Source organism: Anabas testudineus, chromosome 18 (assembly GCF_900324465.2).
Source record: "Anabas testudineus chromosome 18, fAnaTes1.2, whole genome shotgun sequence".
In the NCBI taxonomy this organism is placed as follows: domain Eukaryota; kingdom Metazoa; phylum Chordata; class Actinopteri; order Anabantiformes; family Anabantidae; genus Anabas; species Anabas testudineus.
The window spans coordinates 12,839,192-12,863,107 of record NC_046627.1 but is presented as its reverse complement, the minus strand read 5'-3'; the positions used below and the strand labels follow the sequence as shown (position 1 = coordinate 12,863,107).

General features: G+C 36.1%; 4 protein-coding genes across 4 annotated transcripts; all 4 read left to right on the top strand.

Moving 5' to 3' along the window:
• Window positions 1-1,315: 1,315 nt before the first annotated feature.
• On the top strand, window positions 1,316-4,187 carry LOC113168649 (endonuclease domain-containing 1 protein-like). Its single transcript, XM_026369692.1, has 3 exons — window positions 1,316-1,396; window positions 1,792-2,124; window positions 2,663-4,187. Exons 1-3 carry the CDS (start codon window positions 1,391-1,393, stop codon window positions 3,284-3,286), a joined length of 963 nt encoding a protein of 320 aa, XP_026225477.1. The 5' UTR covers window positions 1,316-1,390; the 3' UTR covers window positions 3,287-4,187.
• A 5,832-nt stretch (window positions 4,188-10,019) lies between these two features.
• Window positions 10,020-12,760, top strand: LOC113168644. The gene is made up of 3 exons (XM_026369684.1): window positions 10,020-10,103; window positions 10,297-10,605; window positions 10,892-12,760. Exons 2-3 carry the CDS (start codon window positions 10,303-10,305, stop codon window positions 11,705-11,707), a joined length of 1,119 nt encoding a protein of 372 aa, XP_026225469.1. The 5' UTR covers window positions 10,020-10,103; window positions 10,297-10,302; the 3' UTR covers window positions 11,708-12,760.
• Window positions 12,761-14,161: 1,401 nt separating this feature from the next.
• Window positions 14,162-19,712, top strand: LOC113168642. Its single transcript, XM_026369682.1, has 3 exons — window positions 14,162-14,346; window positions 18,121-18,456; window positions 18,767-19,712. The coding sequence occupies exons 1-3, from the start codon at window positions 14,218-14,220 to the stop codon at window positions 19,565-19,567; spliced, it is 1,266 nt and encodes a 421-aa protein (XP_026225467.1). The 5' UTR covers window positions 14,162-14,217; the 3' UTR covers window positions 19,568-19,712.
• Window positions 19,713-21,360: 1,648 nt separating this feature from the next.
• LOC113168650 lies at window positions 21,361-23,480 on the top strand. The gene is made up of 3 exons (XM_026369693.1): window positions 21,361-21,422; window positions 22,293-22,628; window positions 22,729-23,480. The coding sequence occupies exons 1-3, from the start codon at window positions 21,417-21,419 to the stop codon at window positions 23,233-23,235; spliced, it is 849 nt and encodes a 282-aa protein (XP_026225478.1). The 5' UTR covers window positions 21,361-21,416; the 3' UTR covers window positions 23,236-23,480.
• The last annotated feature ends 436 nt before the right edge of the window (window positions 23,481-23,916 follow it).

Below are 23,916 nucleotides of genomic sequence, written 5' to 3'. Positions count from 1 at the left end.
GCATTCTGAACTAACTGAAGCTTGTTTATGCACCTGGTTGAACAGCCAGACAGTAAGGCATTACAGTAGTCCAACCTAGAGGTGATGAAAGCATGGACTAATTTTTCTGCATCATTTAGTGACAAAATATTCCTTATCTTGGCAATATTTCTGAGGTGAAAGAAAGCTGTCCTGGTGATATTATCTACATGAGCTTCAAATGAAAGACTGGAATCTAGAATCACACCAAGGTCTTTGACTGTAGCACTAGATGTAACGGAAAGGCCATCTAGAGTTACGGTGTGGTCTAACATCTTGCTTCTAGCTGCAGATGATCCTATAACTAGTACTTCTGTCTTATCAGGATTTAGCAGAAGGAAGTTAATTAGCATCCAGTCTCGTATATCCTTTACACATTGCTCAACTTTATTAAGCAGTTTGATCTTATCTGGTTTTGATGAAACATATAACTGTGTGTCGTCAGCATAACAATGAAAGTTAATACCATGTTTACGGATAATGTTGCCCAGAGGAAGCATGTAGAGGGAAAAAAGCAGGGGGCCTAAAACTGAACCCTGTGGAACACCAAACTCCACTGGAGAGCATGTGGAGTAATCGCCATTTAGATCTACATACTGATAACGATCAGTCAAATAGGACCTAAGCCAGGAGAGGGCCGTTCCCCTAATTCCAACAACATTTTCTAGTCTGTGAAGGAGAATACTATGGTCAATGGTGTCGAAAGCTGCACTGAGATCGAGATCGAGAAATACTGTAGACACCAGTTTATTTGAGGAAGGAATTGTCAACAGTGAGGACGCCCCTCCAGCGAATTTAAAAACCAAAGATCATTTGACAGGTTAAGATAATCTTCTTTCATTTAATGACTGCGTGAAGTCTTTGATCCACAGACACAACAAGATCATGTAGTTATCTATTCTGTTACTGAAGTAGAACAGAGGAGGCGACAAGTTGTAAATACTCAAATGTGAGAACATTTAAACTGTGCAAGAACGTAACATATTCATGGGAGTGTAAAGACTCACATAAAATAAATAAAGAAAGTGAATAAAGAGCTCTTTCTGTGTCCCAAAGCAGTACAGTGAGGTTATGGAGTGTGGAAATCATTAAGAGTAATACTGTTAGGTTACAGTACTTGGCAAAGCAGAGTAGCCAAGAGAAACATGGTTTTCTCTGGAAATGCCACAGTGAATTAGGAGGGAGGGTAACCTGAGAAGAGCTGTTTACAGAGGAAATACTGTAGACACCAGTTTATTTGAGGAAGGAATTGTCAACAGTGAGGACGCCCCTCCAGCGAATTTAAAAACCAGACCTCCTTCAACAGCTTCACTTGATATCTGAGGTTCAGTTACACAGTTTAAAGACTTTTTAGAAGATTTCATGAAGATTCATGAAGGTAAGTTTTTACAACTATTGATTAATGTATGTATATTTGTATTTCAACATACTGTAGTTAGTTAGTTTGATAGTTATGATTATTTATTTGTGTTTAACTGATTATTTAAGAAAAAGAAAGAAGAGAACAGAAATAAAAAACAACAACAAGATACATAAAGCAAAGACAGGGTTGAAATTCAGCAGCAGGAGAGAACAGAAAAAAATGAGTGGTAACTCTAAAAGACAGCATATCTGTTATTTTAAGAAGGACAAATGATGGGAGGAGAAAACAGATGACCACGAGCAAAAGAATTAAGCTCTTCTTGTTTTATTGGTTTATCAGACAGACAGCCTCATGTGCAGTCACACAATAAACTTGGAAATTTGATGATTCTCTGTTTTCTCCTCTGACAGTGTGTGATGATGACTCCTCTGAAGATGTGGTGTCTCCTGCCCCTCACTGTCCTCCTCCTCCTGTCCATCAGTCCCACAGAGAATAAACTGGTGGAGTTGATGTCTCAGTGTAAAGGGTTTCTTCTTAATAAACCCCCACAGGTTCCTGGCATTTTGGAAAATAGTAAAATCAAGGGAAAGAACAGATACAAAATCATCTGCCAGACTTACAGGGACGAGAAAAGGTTTGTGACGCTCTATGACACCAAGAACAAGATCCCAGTGTTTTCTGCTTACAAATACAGAGGAGGAGAGGGGGGACAAGCGGAACGTTTTTGGAAAATAGAGCCACAGGTATTTATTATAAAATTTTGTAACACATTGTTTTATTTTCTTACAGTAGTATAGGAACATAAATCTTTTGTTATAGTGATGCAACAATCTGCACCACTGAGTAAACCTTCCAACATTAACAGCTGAAGAAAGAGCCTCAGTGTCCAATAGGGAGAACAATTATAATGTTAAATATAAGGATGAAACAAATATAGTAATGGCCATTTTATTTGCACCATGCAATTAATTGCGATAAATCATTATTTTCTTGATCAATGTATATATTTTAACAAACACTAACTGTTTTAGTAAGATGATTTCTGTTTTGCTTTAGTCAGGGTTTTTTTTCTACAAATGTTTATTGAAAAATGTAATATGATGATTGTTAATTCAGTGTTTTAATTAATAAGAATAAAAGAGAAAAAGAAAAGAAAATTATTAAGAACAATAAACCACTGTAATGTAAGTAACTTTGTAAAAATCAAAAACTGTAAATGTTTTAATCATATTTATTATTTATTCAATATCAGTTCCACTGACTGACTTTTAACTTTTGCAGCTTGAAAACGTCGAGAATGATGTAAATATGGAGGATTGTAATATCACAACTGAGTACAACAACCAGGCCGGCAACAACGATTATCAAACAGACACAAGATATGACAGAGGCCATTTATTTCCGTTTTCTTATGCAGATACCAGAGATGATAAAATTTCCACATGCACTCTTACAAATGCTGTTCCACAAGTTGCCTCTTTCAATCAAGGAAGTTGGCGAAGAATGGAGGAGCGTGTCAAATGTATCTTAGATAAGTACTGTAATGGTGAAGGCTACCTAGTGACCGGAGCAGAACCCAGCAAAAAAACAATAAACAACAGGGTTAATGTTCCTTCTGTGCTCTGGTCAACTTTCTGCTGTTACAGTGGGATCCTTAACAAGTGGATAGCCAGTGCGTACTGGGGGAAAAATGTCCAAGAACTTAATGGTACACAAATGTACACCAGGACACTGGGGGAACTCTATAATAAACTGAGCATTCGTGACAAAACATTTGAGGCATTTCCCAAAACAAAGTGTCCTCTTGGAGAAAATGTTGCTGAAAATTACACTGAAATTAAACAAAAGTGCAGTATCCCAGTCTATGTACCTAAAGGAAGAGGACAGAGAATAGATTTAAAATAAGGGTTATTCATTGCTTCATATATTTCTTTCGGGAACAGCTTGACTTCTGACATATTTATTATGGTAATGATCTGAGTTTTTTTTTTTTGTTTATTATTGATTCTCATTTCTGATTGCTTATATTTGATGTATTATGTTGGTTCTGATTTTGCAGATACATCAACTCCACCTGGAGGTTAATGTCAGAACTACTGTACTTTTATTCTAGTACAATTCAGAAGCACTTGTACTTTTATGTTCCCCATTTATGTTTTTTACTCCAGTACGTTTATTTGAAAACCTTTGTTATTGTTTGACTATTTATCCAATCATCAAACATTAGATCAATTTCTCCCACGCCGTCATCAAGTTACAGTGGAACCATCGAAACGTGGTACAGACTTTAAAACCCTGAACTTTACAGAACAAAAATGGCACTATTAGCTCAACATTGGAGGTTTATCAATTTAGAAGGCAAACTGATAATTAATCCTCATTTCTATTTTATTTACTTTAATCTGTTGATGAACAAGCTTCTCTTTGTTATTTACATTTTCCTACATGATTTATGATTATTTTCCAAATTGAGCTGAAAAGCTTTGTGTGATATTTTGATTATTTCTCTTGTTACATTTTAAATTGAATTTAAAGCTTTATTTTCACTTGCTGTATTTTACTAATTGTTATTTTACTGCCACATTTAGTATTTTAATGATTCTTTTCATTATGCTCAGTCCTGAATGGTTGATTCCACATATGTTATCCATTTGATTTGTTCAGCTTTTATTTAACCTGAATAGGTTTACTACTATGTACTAAGATGCATTTTTATTGATTGATTAATTCGTCATTTTGAATTTCATCATTAAAAACTAAAACATCTTTGTGTTTATAGCTCCTACATGTGATAATTTTAGCTAATATAAGCATTGCAATAAGTAATAAAAACAGCTGGTGTGAAAAAAAAAGTTTCATTATATATTCCTTATATTATTAAATTGTTTTACCGTATTTTCCGCACTATAAGGCGCACCTAAAAGCCTTCAATTTTCCCAAAGCCGACAGTGCGCCTTATAATCCGGTGCGCCTTATATATGGATCAATATTGAGCCGCAACAGGTCTCGCAACTACGGTAAACAACCGCCGACTCCATTTTCCCTCGTAGAAGAAGTAGCGCGCGGTACATGCTGGGATATATGACTTTGCGGCCGTTTCATTTCCATTTGTGTGTTTGTGCAAAGACCCCAAAATAGCTCCTATTAAGAGACACGGTTACGACGCAGAGTTTAAACTCAAGTCGATCAGTCAGCAGTAGAACACGGGAACAGACCAGCAGCGAGAGAATTTAACATTATATTACTACATTTTATCCAATCTTTTCTTTATGTAACTGAAAGAAACAGAAAGGAACTAAATTAACAAATAATACACATCGTTACACATTTGGTATGTTACACTCGCACACGCTAGCTTGACTTGAATGAAGCTAATTACAATAATGCACACGTAATTTATCACATGTAACAGGTAACAACTAACATACTTCTAATGACAATAAACATGTTAATACTTACAAAGACAAATGCTTTCCAAGGCACAAAGGTATAAAGCGTATAAAGCACACTCAGCATATACATGAACCAGTTTGTTTTACTGTGGAAACTAAACTAGCTTAATTTACCTACGGAAAAAATACGTCAAAGCAGTTCTATTGAACAGAGAGTGGAAAGAGCGCTCACTCTGCAACTAATTATCTTAACAAAGATTAACTAAAATACACCACTCTCACTCTGATAAATTTTAAGAACAGTACTATAATACTTTTTAGCTGCCTCACGAAAATTCTACGTCATTGACTTTACCTCGGGGAAAATAATAAAACAGCAGTTTATTTATTTTGGGTTGTCAGAACGCTGGTTTGTAATCTATTAATTAAAGTTTGATCAACCTATCTGACTGTTTTGTTTACATTCCCTTTAGCCCAGCTCCATCTAATGTTGCATAACGTAACCCCAGGCTCTACTGTAGCGTCTATTCTATGCGCCTTATAATGCGGTGCGCCTTATATATGAAAAAAGTTTGAAAATAGGCCATTTATTGAAGGTGCGCCTTATAATCCGGTGCGCCTTATAGTGCGGAAAATACGGTATATGTTTTATTAACAGAGAGCGTCTTGTTTTTTATTATAAACGAACTAATATGTGTTAACATGTATAGAACTTTTTCCCTTGAAGAGTTATATTTAATTGTAAATAGTACAAAAAAAACAAAAAAACAACAAGAACTGAGAAACTTTGAATTAGATATCCTCAATCAGAGAAATCGCTGCACACAAGGGACAATGTGCTAAAAACAGACATGACTCAGAGGTGGAGTACTCCAGATTTTTTCTGTTGTGATGTTTCTGATTTCAGATGTAGGTTTTACTTTATGGCTGTAGCACTTATTTAGAGGAAACTATATGAGAAAAGAGTGTAAATGCTCATCATAGATTTTCTGGTTCCCTTCTTACTGTGCTGTGTATGATCTTGGTATCTAACTGAAAAAGTAAATTCTTCTCTTTGAGACCAACTTTTTGAGTTTTCACTTTGCACTAGCTGCTCACTAATGTTTCACAGCAAATTACTTCAGCAGGTTTAAAATCTCAAGGAAAGCTGTAATATTTGCACATCGGTTTTAGAATTAGTTCCTCAGCACTCACATACTGTTGGTTAAACACACATACAAATATGATGTTTATGCAAGTTAGCACATAAACAGAGATTAAACCTCAATGGTACTATTTATATATTTACTTATACTTAATACTAAATAAAATACACATAAATAAAATTGGTGTTTGGTACAAACACAAAATCTTCAGTTTGACTTTTAATACAACATCGGCATCTGCAGGTTAAAGTCAGAACTATTACTGCATTTGATTTAGAGGTACTTGTACCTTGTGATATCACTCTGTCAGAACATGCTGGACAGACACCTGAGGCAGTTTCCTCCTTTACAGAAATGTAGAAACTGCTGTGATGAAACACACCCACATAAATGCAAGAAATGTAAATATTTCCCAGTAAATTTTCAGGATGATGAAATGATGAGCAGATTATTACATTTGTAACAGACTGTACATTTAAATTATGAAATATATCTAATATTAAGTAAGTCAAATGCAACACGTTTATTCAGTTTAACATAAAACTAATGAATAAAATAAATTCTCTTAAATGTCTCATACATCAAACTTTGGACAGTGTTGGTGGCCCTGTGTAGTAATAAATTATAATGTTCATGGTGATGAAGGAAAACCTGCTCCATCTGTGCACGGTGACATTAAATCCACCTGATGAGTTTCATGTTGTTGTGAACATGGGGAAAATATAAAACTGGCCTTGATCAACAGGCACCTGAACATGCTAATGCTGATTCATATTCAACAGGTGGAGCTGATGTTGTGGTTGAGAAGCTGTAATAATAATAATAATAATAATAATAATAAATTTATTTATAGAGCACTTTTCTAAACATATGTTACAAAGTGCTTCACAAGACAGACAAGAAACGCATGTAGCCCAACAAGATTAACTTGAGCAAGCACTAGGCAAACAGTGGAGAGGAAAAACTCTCCCTAGGGAAGAAACCTCCAGCAGAACCAGGCTCAAGTTAAACGGCCATTTGCCTCGACCGGTTGGGGTGCAGGAAACAGTAATACAAACAAAACAATAATACAAAACACAACTCACAACAACTACCGCATCAGTCCTTGGAAAGACCAGTTCCAACATGAAGACATTGTAATCTAATGGAGAGTCCTCCCAAGGACAGATTTGTTTTAGCTTACAGAAGATCGCAAAAGGCTCGCTGCTAGAGGTATGTCTTAAGGAGAGTTTTAAAAGATGTTACTGAGTCAGCTGATCTTATTTCCTCGGGTAAGCTGTTCCAGAGTTTAGGGGCTCTAACTGAAAAGGCTCTGTCACCTCTAGTAGTCATTCTGACATCAGGGACATACAGAAGATTTCTACCAGAGGATCTCAGGCTACGTGCAGGCTGAGAAGGCTTTAAAAGCTGGGATAAATAGCTGGGGGAAAGGCCATGCAGAGCTTTAAAAGTTATTAATAAAATCTTAAAATCAATCCTAAAACATACTGGCAGCCAGTGTAAGGAAGCTAATACAGGAGTGATGTGATCGTATTTTCTTTTTCTAGTTAAGAGTCTTGCAGCTGAATTCTGAACAATCTGGAGCCGATTAATAGATTTCTGGCTGAGACAGGTGAACAGACTGTTGCAATAGTCAAGGCGTGAGGAAATAAATGCGTGTAAGATTACTTCAGACATGAAATGATAGAATTGAACGTATTTTGGAGATATTTCTAAGATGATAAAAACATGCCTGAACAAGCTTTGTGACATGATGCTCAAAGTAAAGTTTACTATCAAACCAAACACCAAGACTTTTTGCAGTGGGCTTAGAATTAGCTAAGAGAGAATCTGTGCAGGGCAGAATGTGTTTGGTTATACGTTGTGGACTGATAACTATTATTTCTGTTTTGTCAGAATTCAGCTGCAGGAAATTTTGAGCCATCCAGTTTTTTATCTAATTTATACACTCATTTAATGAACTCAGTCCCCCGTGGTCTGATATCTTAAAGCGACAGTACAGCTGAGTGTCATCAGCATAGCAATGAAAAGAAACACTGTGTTTACGAATAAAATATCCCAAAGGGAGCATGTACAAAGAGAACAAGATTGGCCCCAGCACTGAACCTTTTGGGACTCCGTACTTTACAGGAGAAAAAGACGACTTGTAGTTATTAACTGTAACACAAAACGATCTGTTGGACAGGTATGAGGAGAACCAGTCCAGTGCAGTGCCTTCTATTCCAGCCCAGTGCTTTAGCCGGTCTAACAAAATCTGGTGGTCTACTGTATCAAAAGCAGCACTAAGATCGAGGAGGACAAGAATAGAGCACATACCAGCGTCAGAAGCCTACAGAATATCATTGGTTACCTTCAGTAGGGCGGTCTCTGTGCTGTGGTGTTTGCGAAAACCAGATTGCAATTTGTCAAAGATGTTATAGTTGTCTGCAGCTAGAAATAAGTGTTTAGACATGTACTTTTCTAAAATCTTTGATATGAAGGGTAGTTTGGAGATTGGTCTGTAGTTTTTGGGGGATGAGGGATCTAGACCAGGTTTTTTCAAAAGAGGTTGCACACATGCAATTTTAAAATAATCTGGCACGATTCCAGTGGACAGAGAACTGTTGAAGAAAATCAGGAGAGAGGGAGCAAGCGAATCAATGATCGAGATTAAGAACTTAGTTGGGATGACATCAACTGGGCTGGAAGATGGTTTCATTTTAGAGACAGTTTGTAGTAGCTCAGATAAGGTCATGGGAGGAAACTGGCTTAAAGTGCATTTTCTAAAAGGGTGTGAAACTATGACTGGTGAGGAGTTGGGGATGACAGAAGCTCTGATTGATTCTATTTTATCATTAAAATAGGTTAAGAACTTCTCACACTCTGCATCACTTTCAGCCGGGATGCTAGGAGGGATTGGGTTTACTAACTTGTCAACGGTCTGAAATAAAAACTTAGGATTATGGCAGTGAGCAGTGATCAGGTCTGAGAAGTATTTAGCTCTGGCATTCTTTACCATCATATTGTAGTGGAGTAATGCTTCTTTCATAGCTTCATAATGCACTTGAAGTCCAGTTTTCTTCCATCTCCGCTCAGCTTTCCTACACTCAGCTTTACAACTACGAATGCTGACATCTATCCAAGGCTGTTTGTTGGTGTCTTTATGACAGTTATTAAGGGAGCAGCAGCCTCTAGCGCAGAGGCACAATTATTATTGAAAAGGCGGACGATATCATCAACATGTGATGTGCAAGAAATACCCTGCTCCAACATAGAAAAGGTGCTAGTGAATTTAGCTGCTGACTGGCTGTTAAATAGATGGCATTTAACTGTGGATTTCTGAGGTACAGTGATTGGATGAAGACAAGTATCAAATAGGACACATTTATGATCTGAGATGGAGTCCTTTAACTCAGTGGAATTTAGAGTCAAACCTAAAGTGAATATCAAGTCAAGGGTGTGGCCCTGGTTATGGGTCGGAAGTTTGACATGTTGAACCAGGTTGAAAGATTCAGTAAGACTGATAAAATCATTTGCTAGAGTATTAGTATTATTATCAATATGAAGGTTAAAGTCTCCAACAATAATTACCTTATCATACCTCACAACAATGTCAGCAACAAACTGGGAAAATTCTGACAAAAAGTTACCATTAACGCCATGTTGAGCTCAGACAAGAGAAATGTTTGTTAGTTGTGAAATAAGCACGAAAAGGTGTAAAATAACCAATTAGAAAGGCCGTTTAAAGGTAGATCGAGTTTATATGGAGATATGAGAAAGTGAGAAATACAACGAGAGCAGTACAAGGAGATTAACAAAGTTTAGAGCAGAAGAGTTACAAACACAAGTTTTGCGTGAGTCCGATCAGTACTGTAGCATTTTTTTATTTTCAGAACACCCCATAGAGAAACGTTTACAGTCAAATTTATGTTTGCATCTTTTTAGAGGAGCTGTAACAAGTCAAAAGAATGAAGTAATAAAGTTTTTGAATGTTGAAATAGTTTGATAATACTGCAGGGGCTTGCAAAAGAAACATCTGAGTGGAGGTGGGAGTATTTCACTAGCACGTCTCTACTCAATATATAAACCAGACTTCCTTCACAGCTTCACTTAATATTTGAAGTTCAGTTCCACGTTTTACTTATTACTCTTATTAATAAAGAACAACACTGTCTATTTTGGAGCATTTGATGAGACCCTAAGGAGGTAGGTTTTTCTTGTTCTTAGCCTAATTTCTGGGGAGGCAAATTTGGATTTAGAAATACATTCAGGCTGTTTAACTGAGTTTTTCTTTTCTCATTCTTACTGGTTCAGTTTCTGCCCTATTCAAACACTACAATGTGAAAACATCCACTTTGTTTTGCTAAATTTGATGATTGTTTGTTTCCTCCTCTGACAGTGTGTGATGATGACTCCCCTGAAGATGTGGTGTCTCCTGCCCTTCTCCGTCCTCTTTTTGTTTGTCACTCCTACAAATACTGACGTTTTTCATTCGATGTCAGAGTGTCAGAGGTTTTTTCTTAATGAAACTCCACCACAGATCACAGACATCTTAAACGGCACAATCCTGGACCAGAATCGATATAAAATCATGTGCGAGAACATGAGAAGTTTTGTGATGCTCTACGACACTGCAAAAAGGATCCCAGTGTTTTCTGCTTACAAGTACAGAGGGGAACAGGAATGGAAGAGATCCCCGAACGACAAGGTGGGTTTTACTTTTTTGAGATTAGGACATGGCTATTTATGTTCCATACGACTGTCACAGGCTAAGCAGAGACTCACTTTTGTCATATCATTCAGTGTTGTTTCATACACCACACTACTAGATCACAGAATTACACAATCATATTACATTACAGTTAAATGATAAGCCTGTTGTTATTATTGTCTTACATGATCTTATTAAAATGCCCTAATGAATTAAGGTACCTTTTTCACTGTACATTTGTTTACTTTATTAGTCTCCATCACTGACTGTCTAACTCTTACAGCTTGAGAGTGAACATGAGGACAGGAACATTAGGCTGTTAAACAGATTCAACATTTACAAGCACCAGCCTTACAACCGAGGCCCTTTCTCTCACGGATTTGATGAAACCGACAAAATGTCGACCGAAATTGTTCCAGAAGAGGGGCCATTTAACCAGGGAGGATGGAACAGAATGGAGAAGTGCATCAAATGTGTTATGGACAAATACTGTAAAAACAACAACAATAATATTGAAGGTTTTGTGGTGACCGGTGCACAGTCCAACTCCTACTGGCGTTTTCCCTTCATGCCTTGGTCAGCTTTCTGCTGTTACTCTAGTAGCATGAACACATGGCTAGCAAGTGCAAACTGGGGTAAATCTCAACTCAAACAGATGAAGACTTTGGAAGAACTCCAACTAGCTCTGGACATTCAGCCGTTTCCCAGATCAGAGTGTCCTCTCAATAAAACAGTCGCTGAGTTTCACCCTGACACTGATGAAAGATGCCAATGTCCACCCCGAGCTTCAATCACATCTGCCTCCACTACCCCAAATGACAATCCTTCATCTACTCTACCCCACACAACTACTGCTACTCCCTCATTCAGCACTGTCACGACTAATACTATAGAAGTGCCAACAACGACCATTACATTAACAACCGCAGCATCTCTGCCATCAACCACAACCACCGAAACAAGCACATCCCAGTTGAACTCAACCACCAAGACGACAACAACCATTTCTGCAAGTTTTAGATCCAGGAGTGAAAGTAGTTTCAAAGTCTTTCCAGCGCTCTTACTTATCACCATAACCTTTACTTCCTCTGTTTTTTAATGTCTTATCCCAATCGATAACTAAATAACAATCACAGATGTATTTCAAAAATGACGTGTGAAGATTTAAATGTTTAAGCTTTGCTGTAGCTATGAAGTGTATGTTTTTCTTGCTGCGCTCACACAGGTGAGAAGCAGGCATTTGGCAATTAGCTTTGGTTCTTCTGAGAATTATGCAGTATTGATGTGAAGATAACCACTAAACTCCTCTTTTGAAATCAGCTCTTGTGAAAAATGTGGTAAAGAGACTTCTTCAATTTTGACTTGCGTTGTACATTTGCTGCTGTGCACAGAAACTCCTGACCTGAGGTCAGATGATGTCATGTGGTGACTTTTAGTAGCACCCCACCGGCTGATTATGTAATATTTCTAAACATTAAATACTACTCCCTGCCCCACTTATAAATAATATAATATAATATAAATTTAAACATACATTTTTGTTTGTTGCATTCATTTGTATAGGGCTAGCTTTAACTAAATTAATTAACAACTAATTATTTAAATTTCACTCATAAGCTGAGTGAGTGAACAGACAAACACGAGCAAATTACCAAAAAACTATAGAAAGAAACAGACCCTGACGCGTTTCTGCAAGAACAGCAGCAGGTTGAATTCAACAGTTCCTCAGAGTGTTCCACATAAATACATTTGCAAATAATTTTTTCATTGCATACTTCATTTTACTTTTTCTCATGTCTAATCTATTACCATTGAGGGGGGTTCAGTGTTATATACCTGATTCATAATGTTATGCATCATTTTATTAACGCCATTGCATATAGGACTCTGTGTTTATGATTTACCAAGTATGGTAGCAAATTGTGATCTAGGACATTTCTGCTGTCTGCTGTTTATTCTGTTTATTTGCTGGTATGTCTATGAAGTGTATATGGATGCTGTCCTGTGTTGCCATACAGGAAGTATAAATAGCTGCATGACACATATTATTTTCATTAATGCTTCATGTATCTGTAAATTATTTTCTTGTTCAATTTTCTGCTGTTCAGTTTATCAATTGTTAATAAATGGAAAATGCTGATTGGTCAGTAGAGGGAGCACTTGATCTGTGTCTCATTCTTTAACACGAGAGAAACACAGTCACTGTATGATCCCTGCCTCTTTTTCTTCCTCTAACCATCTCTTCATCTTAAAACACAGTAAGTTCACCCTTCACTCTGGTTGACACTGACATCCATAAAGCCATGTCCTAGCATGATTTAGTGCTTTCTGAGTATAGGACACTGCTGTGTATTTTATTACAGTGACCTGTGTCACCATGACATTAAAATAATTAGTTAGTATTAATGTTCTGGCAGATGGATGTATTTTATATCATTATTTTCAAAACAGACTAATACAAACTAAATAGATCAAAATATATTGCATCTACTAAGCCTTATATCTAGAGAGACCCAGAGTTATTTGAGTATATTAGTGCAATAGAGCTTCATTGTTTTATTGTATAAAAATAATAACATTAAAAACATTTTTGAGCTGCACTAAGTGGAATGTCACTTTATTTTAAAGGGGCAGGCATATTTAATTCAGTCTTTAAAAAAAAAAAAAAACAGAGTAAACAGCAGGTGTGTGATCTCTGTTTTGTAACACTGGCTTTTGCACTGAACAATTCTGATTGTTTAATGTGAGGGAAACATGGAAGAGATACATTACTGAGCTACCTCATTATGTTTGCAAGCTCTTTCTGAACCATATAAACTAAACGAATCTCCCCTATTCAAAGTGTTTTAATAACGTAATAAGTAACACTCTTGCATTGATCCACGTATTTATGGGGATTTGAGATACAGTATTTCTAGACAAGCTAAAAGGCAGAGAAATTATGTAGCTGTTGTGAAAAAACATCCTGTTGAAACATTTTGCTGCAGAGATATAAAGATAATGACTTTGCAATGTTACTTCTCTTTGAGATGACCTGTTTCTTGTGAAAGATGTGGTGAGAAAATGACGTTTTAAAGTCTTTCAAAACAAAATGGTCAAACGATACTTGTGAATTTATCTGCAAGTCATGGACAGCAAATATTATAATAATGCTGTGCACATAACTCCACAATAAAGACTGAATTGTGCATTTTTCAAAATGTGTATGTTTTAATCAAATTATAAAGTGTTAACTAAACTATACTCAGATATGGAGACAGTACTAATGCAAAGTTACCTTAAACTTCTCTTCTGCTATGACTTTGTGCTTCTAATGCAAGATGTGGTAATGACAATTCATTTTCAAACTGCTACTTCTGTTGGAAACAATTACTTTAACAGTTAACATTAGTCCATGCAGTAAGAACTATCAACTAACAGCTAATAATATTATTTAACTAATGCATCTAATGTCTTCCTCCTCTCGTCCATCACTCCCACAGAGACTGAAGTGGTGGTTTCAAAGTCAGTAAAGGCTTTTTATTGAGAATATACCTCCAAGGATCCCAAACACCATGGCAAAGGGCAAAATCCAAGACAAAAGCCGATACAAAGTCATCTGCCAGACTCATGAGAATGAGGTTTGTGACGCTCTACAACATCAAAAACAGGATCCCAGTGTTTTCTGGTTACAAGTACAGAGGAGAAGATAAAAAGAAGGGAAGACCAGATGGAGAGAGCTGGAAAATAGAGCCACAGGTATGTACTGTATGTTTCTCAAATAACCTTGTAATACATTGATTTATTTTCTTGTTTTATGTTTTATTTCTCTAAAAAGGAAATCTAAATATATATATGTAAGTTAATTATTTATAGTTTTATCTTTATAACTCTACTAAAAAGATGATCTCAGTCTTCTTTTACTCATTTTTTCTAGAAAGGTCTATAAAACAATGTAATACTAGGATTGTACATTTTCTGAAAAATCTAAACCTGCAAACAAATACATTTTTATTGTATCACACTAATTCAGCATCAGTGAATGACTGTTTCAACTTTTGCAACTTGAAGACATGAAAAACATGAAGGATTGTGACGGTGCTGGGTACAAGCACAGGCCAGTAACAAAGATTATACTACTGGAGGCTATGATAGAGGACATTTTCATGTTCTCCTGCATTTAATGAAAGTGATTAAAAGTCTACACTCAAGCTGACAAACATTGTGTCTAAGGCTAGCTCTTTTAACCATAGCAGTTGGCAAAACTACAAAACAAAACTATAAAAACATTAACAGAACAAAGTGTCCTCTTACACCCAGAAATTACAAAGACCTGTCAATGCTCACCCACAACCTTTAACTACATCTGCTATTTCCACTACTATTAAGCAACAGCAGTTCACTTTACATATTTTTATTTATTTGACATTACTTTGCAAAAACGTGTTTTCACTTTGACATTAATCTGGTATTTTTCTGAAATTTATTTTTTAAAGTCGTCAACTTTTATTGGTTACAATTGATTTATAATGTCAATAAAAGGATGAAACATCCAAGGGGGTGAATACTTTTTATAGGCACTGGATTTAAAATTCTCTGCCTCTCAGGGTTTGTTTCTTTAATGCCATATCCTCATCACATATCCACCTTTAAATACTCACTTGGTATGTCCCCATTAGCAGTGGTTTAATGATGCCCTCTGCTGTCAAAAATGTATTAATTTGCAACTTGTTTTTCAGATTTTATTAGAATTTGCTCTCAGTTTGACTGGAAGTCAAGAAAAGAAAAAATACATGCCAAATATTCTGTTTCCTCTCTTCTGTGTTTCAACTAAGTCAGTTTTAAACCTTGTTCTAAACTAGTCCACATAGCTTCGCAATTTAATATTTAGATTGTACACCTTTTGGTGTCTTCATTATATAGATCTCAGCAGCTCTGCCATGAATTATATATACTTCTATACTATAGGAGATATTAAGAATTCCAGTGGGACAGTGCGGCAATGAAGGAAGCACCAGGAGGCTGAGGGTCTGGAAGATCAGATTGGTGACATAAGAAGGGGGTTTGTAAGTGTTGTTAGTGAGGTGAAGGACTTGAGCCTGTTGTAAACAATATGGCACAATTTAATTTATACTTCAATCTGTGTCTCTACTATAGGCACCACTAGAAGAGAGTACTTTACTATCAAAACAGATAAGGAAAGGACAAAGAAGAGAGGTTTTCAACATCTTGTGTCTTTGCCAAAATGCATTTTGGCAGCTCCACTGCTTTTTGAGGCACTGAGAACTAGCCACCTAATCAGTGTTAGGCACTTCTTTCAGTTTCAGGTCACATCTGCAGGTTTGTTCTCTCTTTAAATGGTGACACTTGTAGTTGATGACATGATTCAAATCTGTGGAAGAGTTAATATATGTGTTTTAGTTATATTCATATAAATACGTAGGGAACAAGCTTCAAAAATAAAATGCAAATTACAAGATACAATTTCTTGTCACAAATGTAAAAACAAATTGTGCATAAGTAGTTTTAACAGTTATATTATAACTGGTGTGGTCCAGTTGAGCAGGAAGTTAGGTCAGGTCTAGGCTTGGGAACTTCTGAACAGGTAAGCGGCAACTGATAAGTGGACAGAATACAGGTAACAAATGAAGAACTCACTGTTTGATAGGAGGGAGTTACCAGAAGGAACAGGACAGGTGAGTATAGGCAGATTAGAACTAAGTCTGGAAGTGACATAACTGGGTAATTAGTTCAGAAAGAGAGCAGAGAGAGCAGAGTTGTCCATGAGAGGTCTTAAGTGTCCAGGAATGTAAACATGGAAATCCTTTCCATGGTGTATCCAGTAATGTTCAAAGGAGAGTCGTACAGAATTACTGAAGTTATGTAATGTTTTTTTTTTTGTTAAACGAATGAACTGCAACAGACTTGCAGGTCCTCCTTCTTGTGCTGTTGAGAAATAATGCGATAAAGTTATTCTTATCATGACAGGTAGTTACATGCAAACAGGGCTGCTGAAATGCAGATTGTGGATAAGTCCTTTTTTCAATTCTCACTAGCTTTACATAATGACAGCTTATATTTACATATATACCATATATATACATTTACATAAACCGAGTTGTACAGTATAACACAATGACTTAGAGAGACAGGTAAACTGTGTGTGCATGTCATGAATTTGATTATTCTTATCCAGACAGATAGTTACATGGAAACGTGACCAGCTACACACGATGATATGTAGTACAGAAACCAATTTTCTTATTATCTTGATTTAAAGTTATACATTAGATTCCCATATTTCAATTAAAAAAATATTTTATTCATTAATTTATACAATTGAAACTTCACCAAGATTTATGGTTAAAGACAAAATTATTAGACTATGATACCTCAAGAGAAACGTGTCAACCAGAAAGGTCATTACACTATTGGCTATTTATTAAAGGGCTAATACTCTGGCCCTATCATTTTTGTTTTTTGTCATTTCAGTTCAGCACATCACTTTATTATATAAGTCAAACGTAGTGGAGGTACTGTGTTTTAAACTTTGAGCACGAGGATGATTAATAAACTTGTTTTAACTATAAATGTGTATTGACCTTAAGTTCATTGTATGCAGAAGATCCTAAATGTACATTTCAAGTCTACAGGATGATTAGGTTGCTCCACAACACAGAGAAGACTCAACAGCATGTAACAGAAACACTGAACCAACTAACTCCATGTCAGTAATTTGGTTTGGAACTCCTTTTGATGTTTTGATATAAACATCATATCTATAATTCATTAACCTACTTGTGGGCACAGTCAAGACACATTACAGAAAAAAGGTAATGATTAAACTCGTACCACATGTATGTGTAGCATTACAGTTACTCTAAGTATTACCTCATTTAATTATTTAACTACATAGATGTCTATTTCTATATCTACAATGCATATTTCCCCACGCAGGGAGACTGGAGCTTAGTTCAATATGCAAATACGTGCTTATCACCCCCAAAACCAGATAATAGTGAGAATACATAAAATCCAACTGAACCATAGCAGAGAGACAGACCTACAGAGACACAAACAGAGCAAGCAAGGTGTGGATGAAGAGCAGAGGAAAGAGGTAAGAGTCGCAGAGATACAAGTGAGAACTTCTAGGAAACGTCTCATAACAGGTTATAGAGTCTATAAGATTCTAAGATGGTGGTATTCATATTTTTTCAGGTTGTGTAACAATGTTCATTATCACACAGCTCTCTGCTATTTAATTTTAAAAGTTTGAAGTCTAAACCGTTGCAACCACACTTATTATATTCTTTGAATAATTGTGTGTAATTAACAGAGGACATGAGGTTGGCTGGTGTGAGTGTAGAAGATGCCCACGAAAGAGTGAGGTGGAAAAGGATGATTCGCTGTGGCGACCCCTGATGGGAAAAGCCGAAAGAGAAGAAGATAAAAATCAACAGTATTTTTACATTTGTGATTTGTTACTCAATTAAGCTTTAATGTTTGATGATTCTTTGTTTTCTCCTCTCACAGTGTGTGATGATGACTCCTCTGAAGATGTGGTGTCTCCTGCCCCTCGCTGTCCTCCTCCTCCTGTCCATAACTCCCACAGAGGCTGAAGTGATGCAGTCGATGTCAGAGTGTAAAGGGTTTCTTCTTAAAGAAATTCCTCCAAACATTCCAGGTGTCTTAGAGCATGGCAACATCCAGATCCCGGATCGATACAAAGTCATCTGCCAGACTTATGAGAATGTGAGAAGGTTTTTGACGCTCTATGACACAGAGAACAAGATCCCCGTGTTTTCTGGTTACAAGTACAGAGGTGGAGAGGAGGGAAGACCAGAAGATGGCTGGAAGATAGAGCCACAGGTATGTAGGTGTCTCAAATAACCTTGTAATACATTATTCTATTTTCTTGTTTTAATTCTCTGAAAAGGTCAATCAGAAAATCTAAATATATTCATATGTAAGTTAAATATTTATAGTTGTATCTTTGTAACTGTACTAATAAAATGCTCTCAGTATTCTTTTAGTCATTTTTTCTTTTTTTCTAGCAAGGTCTATAAAAAAAAGTGTAATATTAGGATTATATATTTTTTATTATTTGTTAGGAAAAAAAAGAATTGTGTCAAACTGATTCAGTATCAGTTCCACTGAATGACTGTTTCAACTTTTGCAGCTTGAAGACATGACGAATGGCAAAAACATGGAGAATTGTGAACGTGCTGAGTATGAGCACCAGGCCAGTGACAAAGACTATACAGGTGGAGGCTATGATAGAGGACATTTATTTCCATCGTCTCATGCATTTGACGAAAATGATAAAAAGTCCACATTCACACTGACAAACATCGTTCCTCAGGCTAGCTCTTTTAATCAGGGCAGTTGGCGAAAAATGGAGGAGCATGTAAAAAAAATCCTTGAAAACAACTGCAACAAGGAAGGATATGTAGTGACTGGAGCTCAGCCCAGCAAGAACAAAAACCTAGAAAACAAACAGATTAACATACCCTCAGTGCTCTGGTCAGCTTTCTGCTGCAACAGTAAAGAAAACAAGAAAAAGTGGATAGCAGGTGCACACTGGGGAGACAACGTTCCAGATAACTCTGCAGATAAACATCTGCAGATAAGGACTTTGGAAGAACTACAAAAACAATTCAGAATTAGTGTGTTTCCTGGAACAAAGTGTCCTCTCAAAGAAACTGTTGATAAGTTAGATCCAAAAATTAAACCAAGTCAGCCCTTAAAAAAGCCTGCCCCTCCCACTACCACTAATCAACAACAGTTCATAGATTTTCTGTATGGCAGTCGAAAGTTTAACAACATCTGCAAGAGTGATCTCAGAGGAAGTGTAAAATATAAAGGACCCCAGGCAAAGAATCTCTGGGACCTGTGTTTGAAACTGAATAAACAACAATTAAAGTCAGAGCACATAAATGAAGACTTAAAAAAGGTCCTGCTTAAGCTCCTTAATGAGTAATTCATAATATTATCAATAAAAGTTATCAATATAACTATTGAACTCCAAATTAACACAACACCCAAAACTATTAATTTTAAACTAATATATTTTGGCGTCAGTACATTAAACGTGAGATAATTTCTGCAGATACAAAGTTTGAGTTCAAAGTTTGTAAACAAAACATTTTTTTAAACATTAAACATTTCTAGTCTGATATCATTGATTATTATTGATTGTTCATGTCTAAATGGTTTAATGATATTGTACTAACATTTGAGTATTTGGAATAATTTCTGTACTAAACTTAGTTATCCATGTGAAACATTACAATATTTTTAGAGATTTTAGATTATTCATATTTTGTTCAAAGACCAAAAATCTGTGAAAAATAATTTGGTATCTAAAGTAAAAGAAATCAGCAGCACGGTTTCTGTTATTTAAAGTGCTTTGGCAACAGTTGTAACATTTCTGAATAATTAAAACACATAAAACTCCCTCCTGAAATATTTGTATTTTCTGATTATAAATAGTAAGACAAAGAAAGTCTTTAAAGATGTTTTAGCTTTGTGCAAAACATTTTTCTGTCAGTGACACTGTGGAAATTTTACAGCAGAGACATGAAGGTAACTCTTGTTGTTGTTGAAGATTTGGCAAGTTGATGGTATGTCATTGTGAAATGATGAGTTGTCTGATTCATCATGTTTATCACGATACTTCACGTGTTGATATAGCACAGTTTACATAACTTTTCATAAGGGATGAGGTTCATTCAGGTAAAAGTAAATAAATAAACAACAGTGTGTTGATTCAGAGTCATTTCTTACATCAAGTTCACAACTCATTACAGTGCCTAATTATAGTGTATTACTGCAAAAAATGTGAGTGTATTGCATTTTACTTGTTTTTGACACGGTGGAAAATATGCAGCCTAGATAAGAAGATAACTCTCGTGCAGTGTTGGTTTACACTTCTCTTTTGGGAAGACTTGCTGCTTCTTGCAGAAGAAGTGGTAAAACAGTGACATGTCTCAGTCAGAGTTCTCATGCTAGTTAGCATTTATCAGCAGCACTATCTATAAAACTGCATTTCTGCAGTAAGTGTTCATACACTTACTGTGCAGTTATTATTTAATATGTTGCTTTCATGTTTGTTTATTTTAAAAAATTCAAGCATCCCACTGCCTGATTATTGTAATGTTCAAATGAATATATATTTCTGGAAGTTGAAGAGTAATTGGTGTGTTCATACACACACAGACAAGATATATGAGGAAAAAGCAAAACCTCGTTTTTGGCTGTTAAGTAGAATAAAGACAGAACCATAAAACAGCAGTAGATACAGGTCAAAAACTAATTCTGAGCTGTGCTTCTTTTATATGTTCACGGGACTTTACGGAGGACTAAATTCACAACCTATGATTGCAACCTACCACTTAGCAAACATGGTTAGCTGAGAGGCCAGTGTTGTTTTCAGTCTGAAGAGAAGCTGCTGCATAAAGACATCATAACATGGATTTTCATTTATAATCTTGTATCACTGAAGCACCAGAATTCAATATAAACCCTAAATTAAGCTTAGTATGGCCACTTAGATTTTTTCAACATGAACACATCCAACTTTTTGACATTCGTTGCTGTTATTTATGTCGTACTAACTTTACATTGTCCTTCACACCACATCTTTTGAATACTAAATTACTCTAAAAAAGCCAGGAGCTTATTATTGAAGTAGGAGGTAGTAGCTGTGACACCACACCTCCAATAAAGGTAAAAACCTTCTTCCTTCACTGTTTCATTTAATATCTGATGATCTGTTTTTGCAGTTTTCTTTACTTGCCTGTTTTTTTAGCAAGATTTTATGAAACTTCATGAAGGTAAGTTTTTTCTTTTTCTTATGTTTTTCTATATATATATATTGTTCCTCACCTTCACTTTCACAGCAAGCTGCATCATTTCAAAATACAAGCTGATCATTTTTGCAGAGGACATTTCAGCTATTTTGTGATTTTAACACTTATTGTTCATGATTGTCGTCCCTATATCTATACAGGCACTGGTTTGTTTTTTCTGTCTCCCTCTTTCTTTAAATAAGGTTTTCTCATCTGTTTTTCTTTAATTAATTAATTTATTTATTATTAAATAAGTTTAAAATATCTGGTTCTCTTTTTTGTAGCCCTGTGTTAAACTCAGTGTGTACTGATAACATAGATAAACAGCTGCTATGTTGCCTTGTCATTAACATACCAGCAGCTTTAACTGTATTACTGTGTCCTCAGATGCAGTTTATTCAACCTAGTTCTTCAATCTCTGCAAACGGTACTTACTGTATACCTTTGGAGGACCTCAACAGTTTCTCTACTATTCCTGTAAACCTGCTCCAGTCATGTATAATTAACATACTGTAGCATAAAGTAGTGCAGAAATAAGACAGATAAAGTCAAGAGAATAGAAAAAAATGAAATTAAAACACCTTTAAGAAAACCGAAAGAGCACAGGAGGAGAGGAGAAAGCGAGTTGAGGAAGAGCGAGAGCACTGAAGAAAGCAGAAGTAATAAAAAATAAATACATCAGAAAACATTGATGAGGGCTGCAGACATGAACTATCCCAGTTGTCAGTCATTCTGGATGGATCAACTGGTTCCTCTACTGTAAATATCGCTAAAGTAATTAAGTAACTCTTCCGTGACATTCAAACACTACAGTGCAACAAAACCCTGATGACTCTTTGTTTTCTCCTCTGACAGTGTTTGATGATGACTCCTCTGAAGATGTGGTGTCTCCTGCCTCTTTCCGTCCTCCTCCTTCTATCCGTCACTCCGACAGACACAAAATTTATGAACTCAATGTCAAATTGTAACAAGTATCTTCTGCAGAAAACTCCACCACACATTTCAGGTGTATTGGAGGACGGCAACATCAAGGACCAGAAGCGATACAAACCCATCTGCCGAAGTTATAAGAACATGAGAAGTGCTGTGATGCTCTACGACTCTGAGGACGGCATTCCAGTGTTTTCTGCTTACAAGTTCACAGGAGCAAAAAGCAACCAACTGGAAACACCTTGGAACAGGGAGCTTTTTGTATGTATCCAAATAAAATATCTGTGTGATACAGTAGTTTATATTGTTATTTTATTATTTCAACATCAGCACCACTGACTGAGTCTTTTGACTTTTGCAGCCTGAAGGAAGAAATCTCATGTCCAACATCTGGGGCCATTTTTTCCCTTCATCTGGTGAATTAGATGAACTTGATAAAATCATTCCACAAGTTAAAACTGTCAACACTGGCAGCTGGAAACACATGGAGACCTGTGTCAAATGTATCCTAGAAGAGCACTGCATCAACAATATTAACATCATCGAAGGCTACGTAGTGTCTGGAGCCGTGTCTGGCACAGACATAAAACTCAACAACAACATCCACAAACCTTCTGTGTTCTGGTCGGCTTTCTGCTGTTACAGTAAAGGTAAGAACAAGTGGTTAGCGAGTGCATACTGGGGCGAAAACACTGCAGAGAAGTCGAACGGTGAATATCTGCCAACAAAGACGTTGAAAGAACTCAAGGATAACCTGAAGATTGTGGCTTTTCCCAAAACAAATTGTCCTCAAAGTGAAACTGTTGCTAATATTTATCCAGAAATGAAGAAATCCTGCCAGTGTCCACCCAAACCTAAACTAAACTAAAGTTTGTGTAAAGTCATGGTCATGAGTTTTGGCAGGGACACAAACTTAAGATCAACTTTGAGCACTGATAAACTGATCACCATCAGGATCTGGTCCAGAGGTTTATATCCAGCACACCAGATTAAACTGCAGCAGTCCTGAAGAAGCCGGGTCAACACTCTTTAAAAAGTCTTATTAAATGAGTATAGTTTTTCTTAAATATACCAGAGAAACATGAAGGAACCCCCCCCCCCCACAAAAAAAGCAGAACAGTTTTCATAACATAATCTTTGTATCACTGCCAATAGTTTTGGACATGACTAAAAAACTAAACTATGAAACATGAGACTCGGTTCACTCTGCTCTGGACAGCTCTTCAGGTATTTGTTAGTATCTAATTACAATAAATAAGAAGCTGCAGTCAGTCTGTTGTGTGTCTGGAAATAGTAATAAAGAGTAAATGTTTATTTTCACTCATTTCACAACAATAAAATTAGAAATGAAATGAAACATGAAAGTTCTGCCGATTGCTATTGATTGACTGTTATTTTACGTAATATCATTATTTAATTTTGTTTTATTTACTATTACTTTTAAATCAAAGGTAACAAGTAAGTAAAAGTATTATAGTAGTTATTGATTTGTTACATTTGATTAATTTTCTCACACTTTGACTTTAGACACATTTATTCTTTTAATGGT